The sequence below is a fragment of the Lissotriton vulgaris genome, chromosome 1_1 (assembly GCF_964263255.1).
Source record: "Lissotriton vulgaris chromosome 1_1, aLisVul1.2, whole genome shotgun sequence".
Lineage (NCBI taxonomy): Eukaryota > Metazoa > Chordata > Amphibia > Caudata > Salamandridae > Lissotriton > Lissotriton vulgaris.
In genome coordinates, this window is record NC_141685.1 from 1,401,239,390 (window position 1) to 1,401,261,514 (window position 22,125).

At 45.5% G+C, this 22,125-nt stretch overlaps 1 protein-coding gene across 3 annotated transcripts in view; it reads left to right on the forward strand.

The window, feature by feature from the left end:
- Window positions 1-22,125, forward strand: part of PUS7 (pseudouridine synthase 7) — a 330,471-nt gene that overhangs the window by 40,567 nt on the left and 267,779 nt on the right. For all 3 annotated transcript variants that reach the window (XM_086967051.1, XM_086967056.1, XM_086967062.1), the window contains one exon: window positions 14,225-14,611. In XM_086967051.1, coding sequence (XP_086823177.1) covers window positions 14,225-14,611 — 387 coding nt within the window. The remainder of the gene's footprint in view (window positions 1-14,224; window positions 14,612-22,125) is intronic.

The window sequence follows — 22,125 nt, forward strand, 5'->3', positions numbered from 1 at the left end:
CGGCTCCCGAGCTGTCCGCGCCAAACCTCCTCCTGCAGGCGGGGTCCTGAGCCTGAAGAGGAGCACAGAGTCCGTGGGAGGGAGGGGGCTCCTGTGCTCCACAGCAGGCGCCGAGGCTCCGCTTCACTCCCCTGGACCCTTTTGTGAGCAGCACTCGATTCCTGCCGGGAGGCGTCTGTGCGCGGAGGTGCGGTAAGGCGATCTCTGGGAAGGTGGGTGAGAGTGCACCCCGAGTCACGGCTGCGCGCTTGGGGGAAGGACAGACCCGTAGAGTGCCCCGGGCAGAGCCTGTGCCCGCACCACTTGTTGAGTTTTGCCTGGTGGTCGTGACCAAGCCTCAGGTGGCATTGCCTCGCAGCAGCCCCAGCGTCGCCCCTCATTGGCTGCAAAACAGGCTGCCCTATGCAAACACAGCGGCTGCTGCTCTGCCTAAGCAGAACGTTCTGGGTTAGGAAATGTCACTTAAAGACATCTATTCCTACGATCGTCTCGTTAGACATTTTTAAACTGCCTTCAATTTAGAGCGTTTCTCACATTGAAACTTTCAAATGGATGGTACGACGTGGAAGGAAGGCTTGGGTGTTGGAGAGGCTTCAGGTAGTGATTAGTTTTCAAGCACATCCCACGTCGTTTTGATTAATGGCTTTTTTGTTATTAATTGTGGTGGCACAGTTACCATGCACACCAGGGCTTTAAGTGGGATGAAAAAACGGGGGGTGGGGGGTGTCTGTTAAAGGGCTGTGACCAATGTAATTAAGGGCATGGCTTAAAAGTCAGTGCGTTGCATAGTGTGCCGCTAGACTTGTATTTTGCTGTTTCTTTCATTGCATCCAGATATGACACAGCAGGTAACATCATACCTACAAGTCGGGACTATTGGCTTTGTTAATGTTTGTTAGTTGCATAAGATAAATAAGCAGCAACTAAGGCTTGTATATAATATTGGAAAAGCTTGCACTCAAAGCCCTGGTGACACCACAACAATGTTGCTGCTCCTGAGTTTCAAAAAAAGAAGGGAAATCCAGAGAGAAATGACTCTTTAAAGGATTTCCCTTCCCCCTACAACGCTCACCTTGCATGACGTCATGCCATTACTTCTCCACTAGTGAGAAGTGAGCACATCAATGTGCCAGCTGTCACTGCAGTCAGGAAAAACAAGCATTGGCATAGCCAATAGGTCTCGCCTTTGGGACCTTATAAGTATTTAGCCATGCAACAGTTGATGTTGTTGCACCAAGGATATTGTGCTGCATAAATAAATACTTATAAGGTCCCAAAGGCGAGACCTATTAGCTATGCCAATGCTTGTTTTATTTATATATGGTATGGAAGACTAGAAATGTAAACCTGAGCTGCTGGATAATGCATCTGATGCTTGAAGAACTGGTATCTTAAAATGGCAAAGGAATGCATGTTAACTTTTCAACAAATCTAAACCAGCATTTGCAATGCAATAGGTCTGAGCTAGTTTGAGCTATTGGCATTGTAAATGACAATGCCTTTTTTTATGTTTTGGTTTTTGAAACCTAAATAAAACAAATTGTAATTTGTAATGCCCAGAGCTTAAACTAGCTCAAATGCGAGACCTATTGCATTGCAAATGCTTGTTTAGATTACTATTGCGTGGAGGAAGTGTGCTGGAGCTTTTCGTGCTCCTGGGTCCTCTTTTTTTGAAGAGTAGTTTGCATCTAGTCACACAGCATAAAATAAACAGGCTGGCTTAATGAGGAATAACACATTCAGTTTAGTGGTGCAAAACAGGTGTGGAAGCCTGCTAAAGCCCCAGACTACCTTTCTGACGAGGTTTCTAGTAAGTGAACAAAATAACTTTACGTTATAAGTCATATCACAAAGTACATAGTGTAAAACAATTCTGAACCCTTTTTGAGAGGGAAGTCTCTGGAAGATGGTAGTTCGGGCTCTAGACTGTGGCGGAGGGGACTTCCTGCTTGGATGAGGAATGGGCAGACGGAGTGGCTCGGTGAGTATGATTTTTTATCATATATTTTAAATAGTGGGAAGGCCGTAGAGAGTTCTGAGGTGAAGGTTTTAGGGCTCAGGGTTGAGTTCTGGGGTGAGGGTTTAGGGCGGGTGGTTTTAGGGCTCAGAATATGGGAGGAGTCGGTCGAGTTCTGGGGTGAAGGATTTAGGGCTTATGACAGGGGAGGTCAGGGCTAATTTCAAGTCTGAGGGGCAGGTTTTAGAGCTGAGTAGGCTTAGTATTTAAGGCTGGGGGCCGCTTTTAGGATTTAGGGCGGGGAGCTAGAGCAGAACTTTAACCACGCATATGCCTTTCCCAAATATGCCATTATAACTAAATTAGTTGTAAAGGCATGCAAGGTTAAGAAGCGGTCTTTAAGGCAGCATTGTTCAGACATGTGTGATTGGGGATTGTAACATACAACTCCCCTCAAGTAATGTCACACATTGCTCAAGAAAAACCCCTCAAACTACGGTTATGATGCGTTTGTTGTTTTTGAGAGTTTGAAAGAAAGGTGCAGACTCAATCATCACACTCACTTGCCCGGATGGCTTGAAAACACACCACTGTACATTCCCTCCTCACAAAACCCACAGAAGACCCACAGATGCTATCCAACTATAAACCTATCTCCCTGCTACCCTACTCGACAAAAGTCATGGAAAAGATGATAAACAAAAGGCTACCCACCAACCTCAATGATAACCATATCCTCACCAACATGAATTCGGATTAAGGCCACACCACAGTATAGAGACTGACCACATCGACCCTCCAGATAATCATGCACAGAGGTGACACCGCGGCACTCATCCTACCAGACCTTGCCATTACCTTCGACACCGTCTCCCAACCCATCCTTATCCAACAACCGCATTAAAAAACCTGCAGTTTCCTGGAATTACTCCATCCTGACAGGTCGCTGCAAGTCAGCCTTCTTCACCTCGGTTTCAGTCAACCTCATTTGTGGAGTTCCACAAGGATCCTTACTCAGCCAGACTCTATTCAATGCCTATATGACTCCACTTGCCAGCATCATTTGCACCCACAGAATCAACATCATATACTGAGCGGACGACACCCAGTCATACTTTCCCTCTCCGACAAGACACCAAACCCCCAGACAAATTTCTCCGCCTGCATGACCGAAGTTCCCAAATGGAGGAAGACCAACTAGCTCAAGCTCAACACAAGACAAAAAAAATTATTTTCATTAAAGGCACAACGCTCTGGGACCCACGCCTGGTGGATTGCCAAATTCAGATCTACACCCCTGCCAGCAGCCCGTTCCAAGATCCTCAGAATAATAATTGACAACCAAATTACCATGATTGGCCAGGTAAGTGTAGTCACTGTGTCCTGCTTCCACACACTGAAGATTTTCAAATGCCCCCCCTCCCACCCTGTCCTTACATCACCGCACACCTCAATGAGCTCTGATGGTTTCCAATACACAAACAAGCACTCTCCTACTCCTCACACACACATAAAAAGCCTTACCCAATCTTGGCCAGAAAACCTACTTGCACACCTCCCCCACATACGCAGAACCATATCTGGCAGTCGTGCCTTCTACTACTGTGCCTCCAAAAGCCTGAAATGCTCTGCACATCAGAAACTGGTCCACAGTTCTTGAAATCGGCGAGTAACTGAAGACCTGACTCCTCACCTAGCCTGACCCTGAATTGGACCATACAGCTCCTGCTTCAGTATTTGTGGATATATTCAGCACCAGTGTATCCTCCTTGGCGAGTTTTGATACGTAAGAAGCTTGCATTCTTGTTCCTACATTACAATTAGCATTCTTTGCTGATGTTATTAGTTTACACATAAAGAAGGCACGCATAATAGGACATTTGTATCCTTAATAAAAAACAAAAATGTAAGCAAATTGGGCAGGATCCCATAATGTATTGGTAAAGTGCCAACAATTTGAATATATCCCTGATCTCACCTGCTAAAGCTGTCACAGTATACAACGAAGGCATATCTTTATTAACTACACCCTTGAATAATACGCTATCCGTAGGCCCTAGTCACCCTACTTCCTCTGTGGCCCTCCTTTCCCATTCGTTCTAAACGCGCTGCTTTGCTTAGATAAGACTCATAGATAAATACACGCACGCACGAAACAACAGGCAGCAGCAAGCGTGAAGCTGAGCGGCCATGTCTCGGGCGCTATATTTGTCCCTTCTCTCCCCAGCAGAGCGCCAGCCTTCTCGAGCAGGAGGAACTGGGCTTGCGTCACTCAAAGTGCTGAATCACTGTGACACGGGCCTGTCATAGCACAAAAAATAGCAGGAACGGGGCAGACCGGACTTATGTGCTGAAGCCCAGCCGTTCAGCCAACCCGCTTCACGTGTGCGTCACCAACAGGTCAAACGACCAGCCCAGACTCCTTCGGCACTCTTAGACACACTCACGACAGTCTCGTCCGACACTGTTACAGACACATCCCATCCTCTTCTGTAACACTACTACCGTCCGCAGTTTCCACCCCACACCTACCTTCGACTACACTACTGACAACCATATTTCAGCGACCATCCTACAACACTGTTAGATAGCTGCCGTTCAACATCTGTGGAGGGGGCGTGGCATACAGCCAGCCCTGATTTTACAGCCAACCACACAAATTATACTGGCACCTGTAGTTTCGTGTTGGTATAAACTGTGCCATTGTTTGAAAAAACTGAACTGGTCAAAAAGAACTCATGTAACGGGAAATATGTTAGTTAGTTGAACACTACACACCTCCATTGCCTCAATCATATAACAATAAAGGGCCCCACCCACGAGTTTTGAAGCTGTGATCGAAACCGAAACCTGTCGTGGGGCGGGACTTCCGTCTTCTGAAGCCCGCGCCCACGTTGTGCCTGGCCCAGAGAGGAGCAGTGGTGACGCGGGGCTCCCATGCCCGAGGGAGAGCCCCGCGGAGGCTTCAGAGGCCGGAGTGGCGGCGATGCGGTCAGTGGGGTTAGTTGTCTCAGTATGTGTCCGTGTGTGCGCTCGTGTGTGTGTGGGGGCAGGGGGGGTGGCGGCGGGCGGGGGTGTTGGTATGTGTGCGTGTATGCGCTCGTGTGTGTGTGCGGGGGCAGCGGGGTGTGTGTCTCTGTATGTGAGCACTCGTGTGTGTGCATGCGTGTAGGTGGGCTTGTGTGTGTGTGTCTCTGTGTGCATGTGCGAAAGCAGGGGGAGGTGTGCCTGTGTGTGTTGCAGGCTTGCTGGGGAGACAGGAGATGGTGAACGCGCGTGCGACCTGATCCGATTACGGCAGGCGGCGCAAGCACATCTCCTCTTGCCTCGTTGTAAGCAAGCGGACAGCTATAGATCTCGCTGCGACATCGCTACGCGATGTGTCGCAGGGCGAGACCTAAAAAAAGAGTACACATTTGGGACTTATTGGCAGCTAGGAAAATCAAGAATCTTCTTCTGTGACCGCATATATTCAGTTCAAAGAATATCATTAAACTATGACTGGGGCAAAGAGCTGAAGAAACTCCCTTAATTTCTCTTTATACATCAGCAGTTTTGGGAGTGCTGACTTGCCTTTTCCTATGGCAGCTGCAAGCATTGTCAACTTGAACACAGTCGGTGGCCTGTCTGGTGTAACTTGAAAAGAAGATTTCTACCTTTTTAGGTCTCGCTTGCAACAACGCACGTGCTCCCGCTTGCAATAGGTATTGTATACAATAAGATGCCTGCAGTCTGCCCGTTGCTTAACATTCGTTAGCTTCAATGTCACTCTTATCACAGTTTATTTTTTCTTCTTCCCTGTCATCCTTGTTGAACCTCTTGCTATTTCTAGCTATGTTTTACAATGCCACACACACTTTAAGGAAGCCTTTTTTAGGTCAAAGACTACCAGACCGCACAGATGTCTGGTTTGCTAAAGAAAAGGTTGACCTAGGAATACATTCCGCTTATTGCTTACCATTGGCTTTGTGGTTCGTAACTCAATTTTCTGGTTATCTATTTGCTGGATTTGTTTGCTTTAGGCTATCCAGCTCGGGATCCTCCCTCGCGTGGCCCAAATCTTGTTTACCGTATTCTTCCACAAACTTGCTTTCTGTTAACAGGACTTTACATCTTATTCTTATTTTTTCACATTTGCTTTGCATTTAAAGACAGAGGTCCAATGTTAGGCTGTCTCTTCCAGGTAACTTGATGTTTATTTTTCTTTCTCTAACTTCAAAGTGAGAGGATTTATGTCATCTTTATGCTGGTTAGTGGGGGCTGCTTGAAGGCTATAGAGTTGTATTTTTTTCTTTCACACAACAAATTTTAAATGTCTGTAAATGAACTGATGATCAAATCAATACATTGGGTGGTGACATTTCCACACATTATCGTTTGTGCACTTTATGCTTTTATCAGTAAAACTCTATGTGAGTGCAAATGTAATGGTTATTTCAATTGAAGATATGTAATGGCAGTGCGCTACCATAACATAACTCCACTTGACTCTGCACCACTCCGCGCCACTGCACCTCGCCACACTATCCCACTGTCACTGCACTCTTCTCTGCACCACTCTATTCTACACCTCTCTACTCTACACCACTCCACACCACTCCATCCCAATGAACTCTGCCCCACACTACTCTACTAGGCCCCACTGCACTCTTCGCCACTCCACTCTACACCACTCTGTGCTGCATCACTATATGCCACCTTACTCTGCAACAATGCACTCTATACCACTGTACTGAAACCAATGCGCTCTACTCCAATCTAATCTGTACCAAATCACTCTATGGCAATAGATTCTACACAACTGCACTCTACCCTACTATTCTACTTTATTTCACTGCAGTTTATGCCTCTCAATTCTACTCTGCACCGCTGTACTCTATGCCACTACACTCTACTCTACACTGCACCACTGCACTCTATGCCACTCCACTCTGCGCCACTGCACTCTACGACAATGCACTCCATGCCACTCCACTGTACACCACTGTACTCTACAACAGTATACTCTGCCACACTGCTCTATGGCACTCTACTCTATGGAACTCTGCGTTATTAACTCTATGCCACTGCACTCTACGCCAGTCCACTCTGAGACACTCTAATCTACTCTGCACCACTGCACTCTACTCTACAACTATCTACTCCGCCACTGCAGTCTATTCCACTCTATTGCACTCTGTCCACTTCATGCCACACTACTGCTCTCTACGCCACTTTACTCAAAACCAATACACTTTAAGCCACTGCACTCTATGCCAGTCAACTCTGCACCACTGCACTCTACGACACTATCCTCTTTGCAACTGCATTCTATGCCACTCTACTCAACACTATTGCACTCTGTCACTTTACGCCACTGTACTCTACACCATCTCACTCTACAACACTCTGCTCCGCAGCACTGCACTTTCTGTCACTTAACTCCATGCCACTCTGCTCTGTCCAGCTCGATGGTCCCACTCTATGCCACTGCACTCTACTCTGCAGCACTCTACGTCACTTCTCTGCACCATACGCCAATGCATTCTACGCCACTCTAATGTACCACTGCATTCTGACATTGTGACACTACACTCTATGCCACTTCACACTTCTCCTCTCCACTGTACTCCGCACCAATATACTCTATGCATGTGCACTCTACCCCACTCTACTATGGACCACTGCACTCTACACTACCCTGCAACACTGGTCTTTACGCCACAACGCTATACCACTCTACCCTACCCTGCAGCCCTCCACTCTACACCACTTCACGCCACTCTTAAACAATCTACTCAACGCCACTGCACTCTATGCCACTGCACTTTATGCCACTCTACTTCTCACCACTCCACTCTAAGCCACTGCGCTAATCTAATCGACGGCAGTCTACCCTATGCTGCTACTCTGTCACTACTCTATGCCCCCGCACCACTCCACTTCACTCTACTCTGAAACAATCTACTCTACGCCACTACAGTCTATGCTACTGCACTCGAAGCCATTCGGTGCTACTCCATTGTACGTCCCTGCACTCTGTGCCATTCTAATCTAACCCACTGCACTCTATGCCAATTCACTCTACACTTTTTTACTCAAACGCAATGCACCCTATGCCACTCTACCTCTGCCAATTACTTTACGTTACTGTAATCAGCAACTTTCTAACTCCACGCTACTGAACACTACGCCACGCTACATCATTGTGCTTTACGTCACTGCACTCTACGCCAGTCTGTTACTCTGCACCACTGTACTCTGTCACTGCTTTCTGCCCCTCTCTACGACCCTGCACTCTACGACCCTGCACTCTGACACACTATTCTGCATAACTGCACTCTACTCTGCACCACTGAACTCTTTGCCACTCTACTGCACCAGTGCACACTGGCCCACTCTCCTTCTCTGCACTCTACCCTGCACAATTTCACTCGATGTCACTTCACTCTGCACCACTCTATTTCACTCTGCACCACTCTCCCCCACTCTCCTCCACTCTGCATCACTCTCCTCCACTCTGCATCACTCTCCTCCACTCTGCATCACTCTCCTCCACTCTGCATCACTCTCCTCCACTCTGCACCACTCTCCTCCACTCTGCATCACTCTCCTCCACTCTGCATCACTCTCCTCCACTCTGCACCACTCTCCTCCACTCTGCACCACTCTGCACCACTCTCCTCCACTCTGCACCACTCTCCTCCACTCTGCACCACTCTCCTCCACTCTGCACCACTCTCCTCCACTCTGCACCACTCTCCTCCACTCTGCACCACTCTCCTCCACTCTGCGCCACTCTCCTCCACTCTGCGCCACTCTCCTCCACTCTGCGCCACTCTCCTCTGCATTCTACCCTGCACAATTTCACTCGATGCCACTTCACTCTGCACCACTCTATTTCACTCTGCACCACTCTCCCCCACTCTGCACCACTCTCCCCCACTCTGCACCACTCTGCTCCACTCTGCACCACTCTCCTCCACTCTGCACCACTCTCCTCCACTCTGCACCACTCTCCTCCACTCTGCATCACTCTCCTCCCCTCTGCATCACTCTCCTCCACTCTGCATCACTCTCCTCCACTCTGCATCACTCTCCTCCACTCTGCACCACTCTCCTCCACTCTGCACCACTCTCCTCCACTCTGCACCACTCTCCTCCACTCTGCACCACTCTCCTCCACTCTCCTCCACATCACTCTCCTCCACTCTGCATCACTCTCCTCCACTCTGCACCACTCTCCTCCACTCTGCACCACTCTCCTCCACTGCACTCTACCCTGCACAATTTCACTCGATGCCACTTCACTCTGCACCACTCTCCTCCACTCTGCACCACTCTCCTCCACTCTGCACCACTCTCCTCCACTCTGCGCCACTCTCCTTCTCTGCACTCTACCCTGCACAATTTCACTCGATGCCACTTCACTCTGCACCACTCTATTTCACTCTGCACCACTCTCCCCCACTCTGCACTACTCTGCACCACTCTCCTCCACTCTCCTATACTCTGCACCACTGCAATCTTCTTTGCACTGCTCTACTCGATGCCAATGCACTCTAGGCTATACATCACAGCTCTCTACGCCAATACACTCTACACCACTTTACTCAAGACCAGTGCACCCTAAGCCAATCTGCTTTGGATAACTGCACTTTAGGCCACATTACTTTAGGCCACTCTCCTACACTCTATTCCTCTCTACGATACTCCACTCTATGATGCTCTACTCCATTAAACTCTGCTCCACTGACACTCTAATCCAATTCTATGCCACTTCACTCTACAGCACTTTACTGCCTTCTATGCCATTCAACACTACTCCACTCTACAATGCTCTAACTCCCTCTATGCCACTTTACTCAATTGTATTCTATGACACACTACTCCACTCCACTCTATGCCACTCCACTCTGAAAATCTACTCCGCTGTACGTCACTCGAATCTACAACACTCTACTCCACTCTATGCAACACTCACTCTGCTCTATACCACTCCACGACATTCTATGCCACTCCACTCCATGACACTCTACTCAACTCTGACGCTGTGCCACACTCTACGCCCTTCCACTCTGTGACACTCTACTCCCTCCACGACACTCCACAACACTGTATGCTATACCATGACATTCCACTTAACTCCTCTCCTCTCCACGCCACTCAACTTTACTGTTCGCCACTCCACACCTCTCTCTTTTACCCTAATAATGTTTAGCCAGGCTGAAAAGCAGCCTCTCTAGTATAAAACATGGCTAAAACATATTGGCAAAGCCAATTGTTCCTGAATAGGCAAGACCTATTGGCTTGGCCAATGCTTGTTCTTCTTTGAAATGAATGTTTATTGTATGTTGTCTGCTTACAAATGTATTTTCACTAAGACATGGGCACAATTGTTTTCTATATGTGATAGGAATTTTTGCCAAATGTCATATTTCTTTTTCACGCATGGGGAGATAAACTGCTGTACTTAGAATCACACGAGTATTGTGCTAATGCCTAAGAAGCATTGGCAAAGCCAATAGGTATTGTCTTTAAGACTATTGACTCTGCCATGCTGTACAGCATTGGCATTGCCGATGCGGGCAATGATTTGTAGCCATGCCGTATAGCAGCGTGTCTGCTATGCAGAATGGCTGAAAATAATGATTAAAAAAAATCTAATGCATCCAGCACTAATACACTTTTTAAAACAAAAAGAACATTAGCCCTGGCTGCATCATAGTGCTTTTTAAATTTAGGCCCTCATTATAATGTTTGTCGGACCGCAAACGACGGCCTGGCGGTTGCGGTCTGACCAACATCGAGTGCAGCGGTCTGACTGCCGCATTATGATGCGTGGCGGTCGGAGGCAGTTTGTGAAGGGACCCCCTGACGATTCCGATAGGTTCAAGGAGCCCGTCCCACTGTCAGTCAGGAAGTAATTCTCTACAATGGGGCAGTGCCTGCTCAGGCACTGTTGTAGGGATTAAGATGTCCCTTTCAGACAGCCTTTCTATGGTGTTTCGACCGCCATAGGAAGGCTGTCGGAAACAGACTTTGGGGGCCCCTAGCAGGGACTCCATCCCCCATGACCTCCGATGTGAGGCCCCAAACATTTATGCATCGTGTGGTGCCTGCCACACGGTGCATGGATGTTTAAAAAGTGTATCTTCTTATTGCGGCCTGTGCTGCGACTCGTAGCACAAGCCACAATGGGAAACTTACACTTTCTGGCTGTCGTTAAGGCGGTCACATCGTAATTTAGGAAGCGGGATTCAGACTCATTGTCGGACGGTCCAGTTTCCGACACAATGCCGGTCGGACACTCGTCCGACCAGCATCGTAATGAGGCCCTTCGTGTTAGCCACGCTGCAAAGCATCTGCGCCTGCTTCAAAACATTTCCAAAGCCAGTAGCTTTCATAGGCGCAACCTATTGGCTTTGCGAATGCTTGTTTAAAAATTGTTTGTCAAAAACTGTTGTGTACTTTACTTCTCCACACTTATGTTACTTTAGTCACGACAATAGCTGTATATTTCAATTAGTGAGGTTTGGCCTTCCAAATGCATCTATTGCTCTTTTACATCTCTTATAATCAGTAAGGTGGTTGATATGCTTTATTTCGATACATAAAAATATCTTAAAAGCAGTACATACAATAAATATTTAAAAAAGACATTCACCAATGTACATAACAATACATCCAAAGAGATAAAAAGACAATAAAACATTGGGATATGTACAGTTAAAAAAGAATTAAATTGATACAGAAAGCCTATTTGATTGGATCAACCAAGACCATTTTAAAAATCAGTAAGGGGAAACAGTTATGCTGTTGGTAATACCATAGGTAGATCAGTGAGAACATGGCAGCTGTAAGCTAATTTCTTGCAAGTTGGCTTCTTCAGTGATAATTATTGTACTGCGTGTACCCCTTAATCTGTACCTACAATGAATCTTAAGTTGCACATTACCAAGGGAGCGGATCATATTTGCCTTGGGGAGAATATCACCCCTCTGAAACGTCCTTTGTCTTTAAGCTTCTCTGGAGACAGTTAGGGATAAAATCATTGCCCTCTCTTCATTGGGGAAGCAAAAGTAGCTTATAGCTCCCAATAAAAGGAAACGTAACATATTTTTGAAAGTGTATTTTGCTTGCAATGTATTTATTTCGAAACGATGTGTGTTTTGGATTCGGATATTATTTGGCGTATCACTTTCAGAAGGGTTCTTATCCTGATTTGGGCTGGTAGATGTGTAGATACAGGAAACTATCCGTGGTGGCAGCTTCAACACTCGGAAGTTGCCTGTTTATCTTTAACCTATTGACGGTTTCATTTAGACCAGTGGTTGTTAACCTTTTGACTTCTGTGGACCCCCACTTGATCATTACTGGAGCCAGGGGATCCCCACTAAATCATTGTTGGGATCCAGGGACCCCCACTTAAGTTATTGCTGGAAGCCAGGGACCCAGGCCTAAGCATTTGCAAGGATTTGAACTGCAAAACAACACATAAAATTATAGAAACAAGCATTCATCAAACAAATACACAAATTATGTAATATTTTATTTAATTCACAAACAAAGATTGGAAAAAGAAAATCGCAATTTAAATTTTAATGGGAAGGTTGGAGATTTTCTGATCTCCGAGTAGGCCACTTATTGGCCATACTATAAGTTGGTTGATGTATTTCCAGTGCTCCCATGAATCGGTCTGGGGATACTAACTTAATTTTTAGCCTACAATTTAAAATTCCTCCATATTAACAGAATGTTTTAATGTGTTAATATTATTTTATTGTCTAAGCAGTCGCGCACCCTCTCAGTAGGCTTTGCGGACATCCCAGAGGTAATCGGACCACTTGTAAAGAGCCACTGATTTTGATCCTAAAAGTGGCAGTTCTAGGTGATAGATCATACTTTTGTACTTTGAAATAAAAAGCTGTTAAATATGGATACATTTACTAACTGAGTGATTATACATTTTTTGAAATTACACGAATATTGTTACAATTTCACCGGATTTTTTCAGAGTTAATATGTAACAAATATAAAGCAATAGCACAGATACAATCTGAGATCTCTACGGATATTCTTGCTCTTGTGAATGCTTATAAATGGTACTTTTCGCTATTCTTAAATTGTGTGTGTGTTTTTAATGTAAATTATTTGTTTCGCCTTAAGATTCAATTTCACTGTATGAGGTTCTCAAAGCAGCACTTTTCCTAAGAGTGCAGTCAGCATCTCTTTCAACGTGTGATATCTTAATATTTTCTGTTGGGCTTTAAGGTACTTACTATGTTAAACACTAGTTCATAATTACGTAATGTCACAACTTTGCTGAGAAGCTGCTGCTTCTCTGACGCGTGGGAATTGGTGTTTTTCAACAACTGCGCGGTAAGAAACGGAACAGAATTCAATCACTGACGTTCAGGTGCAGTTTATAAATGCATTTGGAATTGGCTGCATGTGTTTTAAGTTTGCTTTATGCAAATTCATTTCATCCGAAAGAGGAAGGGGATCTGATGATGAAAATTTCAAGAATGCTGTTTCTGGTCCAAACAATTGAGTGATCGTGAGTAGTGTTTTGAATCACGTTAACCCAAGATGTATTATGTTTTTTATTAAATTTTACATCTGCTTTCTAAGGCGCTGGGTTATGATTTATGTTACCAATAATGTGTACATGTGTGTTTTAAAATTTGAGGTATTGTGTGCGTTTGTTTTGTGTAAACCTTTGTGTGAACTAATAATAAAAATGTGAAAATGTGCTGAGAGATGGTGTCGCCACAAAACGTGACACATCCACCCTTACCTCCGTAATGTGCGTCTTAAATGTGCTTGCCAGTCTATACCATGTACAGATTGTTCAGTAATTGAGAAGTCTTGGCTCTTACGTTTGTTCTTTTGAAGTGGTCCAGTTTTTCTTCAGGGGAAACAGAAATTGTATATTGGGACCTTCAAGTTAAAAAGCTTCCTAAAATAAAAATAAAAAAGACAATGAATTTAAAAATACAGTGAATGTGAACATCTCCAGGGAAGACAATTCGGTGGAGAAGGTCAAACGTACCTTTGTAAGTGCACTTTAGTACACCAGCACACTGATGTGAGGAACAACTGTGATTAATTTCCAGCTCATAATACATGCATTGTTTCTATATTTTTGGTACCAAGAATTAACCAGTGTGTTTACCTTGTTTAATGACTAACATTTGTAGTTTTGAAGTGGACTTTATACTTTAGAGTTTACCAAAGTTTACTATAGAGGATTTCAAGTAACTTGTAACTTCTTCCTATTGACAGCTGGTGCTCTAATTATCCTTCCAACATGGATGATATTGAAATGAAGACCGTATCCCTGAAACGGCCTCTCCATGATGAAGACCTCCCTAGCGGAGAGGAAACAAAAAGGCAGAAGATTGTCGAAACCTGCTTAGCGGATGATCTTCAGGAGGGACAGAAAACAGCGGTGGCGTTGACTTCAGAGTGCCTGACAGGAGAAACTGAGGAGGAAGAGAAAGATGTTACCAAAAACGAAGAGGAGTTGGTGGATCCCGATGAACCGGAGGGTGAAGATGGAGACATCGAGAGTTTTGCGGACATGATGAAGCATGGGCTCACCGAACAAGATGTCGGCATCATTAAGTTTGTCAGCTCTCACGAAGGGTTTTCCGGTATATTAAAAGAAAGGTCTGTATTTTCTTTATGTGTGATCTGATGCAGTCTAATCCTTTTGTCTTTTCAAAGAATTGTGACATTATAAATCTTTCTTAGTAGACTCAAGAAGAAAAAATGCATTTCTATGCTCCAATCTGATAACATTAGGCAAATTTAGATACCACAATGACCTAGTTGGATATTTCCTAACATCTTTTATAATCATGTGATTGATTTTGTCTAGATATTGCATTGAATACAACTGTAATCTCAAATTAAAATAGCCAACTCCTCTCCTCACTAATAATAAATCGGGCTTATGAAACTAAATTTTGACTAACCTCCATACCAGAAAGCACGTTTCGGTGTTAAGATTTTGGAAAAAAATGCTTACAATATTGGTTATACCATTTGTACCTCAAATATGGCATGCTAGCTGACAGTACTTACAGTAGACCTTGGTTTAGAAGTATGTGTTAAAAAAAAGATATCCACAACAAATATTTCTAGTCCAGGTCAAGATGCAGTGGCTCTTGAGTGCATTACTAACTGGAGTGTTATAAGGTATTCATAAGAAATTAGGCGGCAGATGTAGAAATTTTGAGCGTATTATGTCAGAAGGCTATCAGAACATGACTGATAGAGCTTTTTTTAACCACTTGCTGGCACATTGTGCAAATAGTCCCGATTCTCTCCTTGCCATTAGGGAGGGGTCTACCAGCTTTGTTGTTTATGGTTCATTTTGAAATGGTACAAAAGCATATAGTTGTACAAATGCCACTAAAACATTCTTTGCAATGTCACACATTGCCCAACATTGTCCTGCTTAACACCGACCCCAGTTATTCATAATATTTAAAAGTGCACACCGTATACTCATTAGCCACTGTAGGAGAGTAGGGTCTGCAATCCTATGATCACCCAGATTTTTTGCTTTTGTTTCACTGGTTTACGACTTTCTCTGGCTGTGGGCCTGCCAATCAGACCCACAGCCTGGCTGTTCTCTTTCTAAATTACGATATGTACCCTAGGTGCATTTACCAATTGGTACTGGGCCACCTTATCAGACCCCGTAACGCAGGGCATAGGTGTACCCAGGGCCGCCAGGGGCTGCAGCATGTATTATGCCACCCCTGGCTGGCCTCCTAAATTTGACACAACTGGCTGCATGAAAGCTGGGGCAAAGTCGTGTAATCACCCTTTGCTTTAGGTATAGTAGCTCTATATCTAACCATACAATGGACACCCGAGTTCCTATCAGTCACTCCTATGGCAGCCCTTGACAATCCTGAAGGCAGAGTGCGTGGGCTCGTGTGAACTAGGTTCTGGCCCGAGCCGAGCCCGGTTGCAGCTTGCGGAATCAAGACCCAATGGCTGTTCCATGATAACGCGTACCACATCGGTAACTTCGGTGTCGCGTTATCAAGACATGTCGAGTAAGGTGTCATACAAATCGGGATGCTGCCCTCTCACCAACTCTGGCGACGAGGTTAGCATTCCGCCCTTCTAGAGGGACACGACATGTACGTAACTGTGAACCCCGGTTAAAGTTAACTAAAGCCTCAGCTCCACAAAATGGATGCTGCCACCACAGACACGAGTCTGACCTCCTGCTGCTGGGAGTCCTTCCAGCGAGGAGAGCTTGGACAAAGGGTTTCCTGTCGAGGGCGGTGTTCGCACCGTCCCAGACAGGGTTTGTGTATTCTGGGTAGGTAGGGCTTTTGCGAGAAGGTGACTGCGGAGTGGCACCCCGGTGCTCACTACGCATCTGCCGGTTAGAACCAGTTCCAGGGGCACCAGCCCTGGCCTGGGGAAAGTCCGGCAGGGGAGAGGGGTGTAACTACCCCCCTTCCTGGTCCCACCCTTAGGGCAGGACCTAGTCATGTACCCACCCCTTTCTTTAGAATAAAGGCCGGAGCGGGGACCCTTCCAAATTAGATCATCTTTGAATCAAGAATACTTTCTACGAAAGGACTTCGAGACTCTTCTCAAGATTTCTCCCTTGTGACTAAGGAGTAGTCACCCTGCATCAGCGGGCACCATCTAAGAACTCTGCGGTTTGCTGTAAGTCCTTCCTCAAGGAATCCGACGGCCCAGCTCGACGAGAACCGGCTTCCCTGGCACCTCTGACCTCTACCCACGTCATCAGCTCAGCTGTGATCTGTGGGTGCGACGAGACCTCGAGGGACCGGCCATCATCAGAACCTGCACGCTCTTAACCAGCACGACCATCGAAGCAATTCTCCGGTGAGTGCTCTGGGGTCCGAGAAGCCCCGACCCTGAGCCCCTCCAGCACCGAAGTGCAGTCTCCCAGCATCTCCACGATCTGCGTGGGGCCCTTCTGCTCGCTGCTCAGCACGTTGTCTGGTCACTAGCCGCTGGCTTGTGCCCTTCTGTGACGACATCCGACAATCAACACTGCTGGTCTGGTTGCTCCAGACTGGCCCTTGCTTCCATCTTTGCGAGAAGCACCCCGGACCCTCCTGGTCCTCTCACGACGCCATCTTAGGCCCACCACGTGGCCCTGAGACCTGCCAAGGCTTGTTGCCCCATCCTGGGCCCAGCGACGCCGACAGCATCATCCTTCGTGGGACCGCTCGCACCTCCATCCTGGTCGCCGACAACGCCTCCTGGTCCGTGAGACTGCAGAGCCTAGCGTCGCCCACTCACCTGGCCGAGGTGACGGCCAACCGGTGCCTTCCTGGTACCCTCTGACTACTGGCTAGTAGTACGAACTTGGTCCCCTCTGCTTTCAGGTATCATCAATCTCTGATCCAGGCTTGGATCTCTACGAACTATTCATCACTGGTCGCCGGCCAGCAACTCCTTTTCTTCCGGCTCCTGGCTCGTCAGCGAAGACCCCGACGCCTGTAAGACTTGTGCAGCCGCAGCCCTCGTGGCTAGGTAACTCGGCATTTCGGTGCCTGCATAGCCTCTTTACTCTAGGGTCCCGAGTCCCTCGCTTCCGACTTGCCTTATCGGGTCCGCCCGAGACCTTAAACTTTCCGTGTCCTCGGACACTTGTTTTAATTGTGCACTTGAAGTATTTTCCTAAGAGATTTGGTTTGTGCTTAGTACCCTGTCCTCATAAAGAGTCCAGGGCTGTTGTGAATCTTAATAAATATCCTGTTTATTTTCATAACACTTGTGTGGTGTCCTTTCACTTGGTGTTCAAGGGGTACATGTGTGGTAAACAGCTGGCTTAACACGCCCTCTCGAGTCTTTAGCCTTAGACTGCTCGTATCCACGCTACTAGGATAGCTGGTCTATAGGTTGACTTACAACCAATCATCATAAGGGTCGTTTGGAACGATACATAGCGGTCGCTAGAATAGCGAACGCTGCATATCGGGCCAACTTCTCACAGCCACCATTTGCACACTTTACACCTGCTATATTGCTCACCCCTGGTTTAAGCAAAAATTGCGAAAAGGCCTCAAGAATCCTTCCTTTACTACGTCCGCAGTGTCATTGGAACCTGGGAAATCTTGCTACCCTAGGGTTCATGACACCTTATAAATTCTTGAACTAGTCTTGACTTCATTGTTTCTACACTATCTCACTGTTGCCTGAGACTGGTTCTCAGGCAATGGGCAGGATGCCTTCACCGCCAGTCAGACGCAACAGGTTTAGAGGAGGATCACAAATGGAGTGCATTGCAGGTGGGATGTGTGAGATGACCATTACAAGCTCAAACATGAAAGAGGCAAGCATTTTAAACAGCATTCACAGTTGGGTTCCAAAATGGAATGAAGCATTAACCAGTCCATCTGGTAATCACCAATTAGTCAAAAACTGACGTCCTTCATCTATACCCCAGCCATGAAGTCAAGGAAACCTAATTTTGGGAACTGTGCAGATCTTTAATCTGATAGAGCCCAGCAGGCAGTCTTGCTGCATGCGTAAAATAAAAATGGTGGTGGCCCTGTGCCTTTACCTCCTTAAGGTAGATCACACCAACTATGCAATTTCGGCTTGCCACAGCACCTTCAGATGCCAGGATTACATTTACGGTCTTGTGGGTGGTACACTAAGAATACTGGGTCAGATGCCCTGCATTTTTGCAGAAACAGACAAGCCACAGTGCCCCTCCCACCCACAGTACTAAAGAAAGTAATGCCCCATTGAGTAAAAAAAAAAAGCGTTTTTTTAATAGTAAGAGATTTGGAAGCAAATCTGAGGATGTCCAAGGACCAGGTTGATGGAATTCCATCATCCCCAGTCTTAGATTTGAACTCGCTCACAAGAGATCCAGGAATTCCTGAAAATTGCACTTTTTAGACTTTCTTTCAACTGAACTCTACACAGAACAGGAGTCTGGAAAGAAGCAGATCAGAGAAGGTTAATACAGTGCTGTTTAGACTCAGTCCGTGTCTGAATAGTGTGTATTTACAGTTCACCTTTTTTTTGCTATATCATTGTGGAATCCAGACATTTCCACAGCTGTAACTTCCCCTGTTTTCAGTTTTCTTACTTGACAATTCCATATCACATGTGGGGAGGGGATCATTCCTCTTCATTTCTTTGGGTGCCCCAAGTCGCCTTTGGCAGTTGAATGATCGGTTGTGCTATGTGGGTTTGTTTTCAGATAATTCCACAGGATTCCCAGCATTTAATTTTTCATAGGCTGAGCCAGGCTTCGCGGTTATAATTTATATTGCTCTACGCCTCTCTAGCATTTTATAGATTCTCTGACACCTAGCAACATTAATCTTTGCGTTAGCTTCTGATCTCGTTATTGTCTTGGAGATGACCTTCTGCTTTTATACACACTTCTCTAGTGCATCTTGTTCCTCCCTAACAATGCTGTGTTATGTTGATACCTTGTGCATGATGCGGATGCCCAGCTGTATTTGATGTCATGGTGCGAGTCTCTGCAATTATTATAAGGTTTGCTAAAGTGCGTTTTTTCTTAAACAAGTCCTGCATGCATGCATGCTTACTGTTTCCTATCTTTCAACTTAAAAGCCAGAATTATTGACTTTCTTACCTTATTCTTATCTTATTTATAAATTACTAGCTTACCCGTCGCGCGTTGCTGCGATCTCCGAAGAAAGGAAATTCAAGGAAACTCGTTATGATAACATTCAATTTACATTGTGTCATTTTTTTTGCAACTTATTAATTTTAATATGGAAAACATTTCAAAGTGTCATTTTAATTCTATTTATTTATTCGAGTGCTTGTGGATACACAATTTTTTGTTTTTATGGCTGGTGCGTACGTCAGTATTCAAAAGATTATGAGGGCCCTGGGGGGGGGCGATATTTTAAAAAAAATTATGCCAGAAACCTTCGCGGGTGTGTACTCAACAACTTCCCAAAGTTTCATGGCGATCGGATGAATGGTGTTTTAATTCCATTTATTTATTCGAGTGCTTGTGGATACACGATTTGTTGTTTTCCATCTGGTGCATACATCAGTATTCGAAAGATTATGAGGGCCCTGGGGGGGCCGATATTTTAAAAAATGTTATGTCAAAAACATTCGCTGGAGTGTACTCAATAACTTCCCAAAGTTTCATGGCGATCGGATGAATGGTGTAGTAATGCATAAAGGACAAACAGACATACATACGTTCGTTTTTATATATATATAGATTAGTTTAGACACTTGTGTTTTATTTAATAACTGGGCATTTAGTTGACCATTATTGACATCCTTTTTCTCAGTGTCTTTTGCAAGCCTTATTTTTTGCAGTGTTTATATCTTTTTATGTTGTAATGTAAATGCCAACTGCCTTGACAAAGCAGTTTGTGAGGTTGCTAAGTTGGGTACGTTTTTTTGTGTGCAGAGTTTTATATAGCGCGAACTTGACCCGAATCGGGTATCAGAGCACTTTACATAGCACCAGTTACATTACATGAGGACATACGTTCATTTTTGTTAGGCACCGGGAGATTAAGTGATTTGCCCAGAATCACAGGGTGTTCAGCGTCATTGCTGAGACTCGAGCCCAGTTCCCCAGACTCGAGGTCGACCGCCCTAGCCGTTAGGCTAACTCCTCTCCACAATAACTCTCTAAACCTTTGATTTAGGTAACAATACCTGTCATTTACGTTGGCATGAAGTAGCTAAAATGTTTTGCCGTGTTTTATAACCCAAAACTGACAACACTCTTCTAGTTGGTGTACATCTTTTCTGAAGTCTGTAACACTCTGGGCCTTATTACGAGTTTGGCGGTTGCATGGACCACCATATCAGTGGTGGCGGTCCGAGTTTGGAGAGCTCAGCAGTCCCTCTGCTGTATTACGAGCTGGGCAGATTGCGAGATGGGCAGATAATTTTTAAGACCACCGCTGGTCCACCGAGTCTGCCAGCCGACCTCCGGGTTCGCAATTGGGGAAAGGCAGCCACCATAGGGTCGTATAGGGGAGGTTCACTGTTGTCCGTTCCATGAGTGGATTGCGGCGCTCCGACCTCCTGCTTCAGTGTGGCAATGACAAAGATTTGAGGTGCGTACTCACCTCTTTCTTGTTTTTTCAGACAGATTCCATCATGTATCTCTTTCTACAGGTCTCCCCTTAACAGCAGGATCTTCACACCGAGGATGACGACCCTGTTTGTGACGATCTACACGCGATCTACCATATATCCATTGCCAGGACTGCCCACATATGGGATGAACCCTGGTAATAGTTATATGGTATTTCTCTACATATATCTTGTGTATGTGTGCATCCATCAGATCTGCAGTCGAAATACACACACACAGGCATTGATCTATTTGGGAAAAGTACTCACCACCACTGCAAGATCCCAGCTTCCACACCGCCCGCACTGTGCTCAACTCGTAATACAGCAGTCTTTGGATTGCCAGCGTGGGCGGAAGCAGTCCTACAGTGGTCAGACTTCCAAACTTGTAAAAAGGCTTTTGCTCTTTTCTATATCCAAATGCTTTTCACACTCCTGAAAGTGTCTCAGGCTTTTAGTAGGTTCCTTTTAGATGCCACATTCAGTTGGGTGTCTCTTCTGTCATTTCTTTCTTTCTGAGATATGCTGTGTATAGTTCTGACCCCCAGTTGGGTATAGCGACAGTTTCTCCCTCCTTCCTTCATTGTTTCTCACTCATACATGTTTAATGTGCAGCTCGAACAAGAATTAAGGCTTCTTTTCTTTTAACTAGGCTTTATCAGACTTCCCTTTTATTGAGTACCTTTGAGCTAGTTGACCATTTTATCTTGTTTACTTTTTTCCTCCACCCTTTTGCTTCGTAAGACCTTTCCCTTTCAAGGCCCTCTTCTGACCACTTGGACATATTTAGGGTGTCATGTTTTCAGTATTTGTTTTGTGTATTTCCGTGGTGTTTATCAGTGCTATTCAAACCGTTTGAAATCCGTGTTTATTCAGCATCCAAACATGCAAAAAAGCATGTTGCTTTTAGCAGTGATTGCTATAAAGCACATATTTTATTTAAAGATGAAGTATTGCAGGGTTTGTTGTGTCTTCCGATTGGCCCTGTGTCCAATGGACTTACGTTCGTCTGTTTTACGCTTTGAATGTCTGCTTATTGCACGCTCACATCTCTTTACTTCTCACACTCTGTT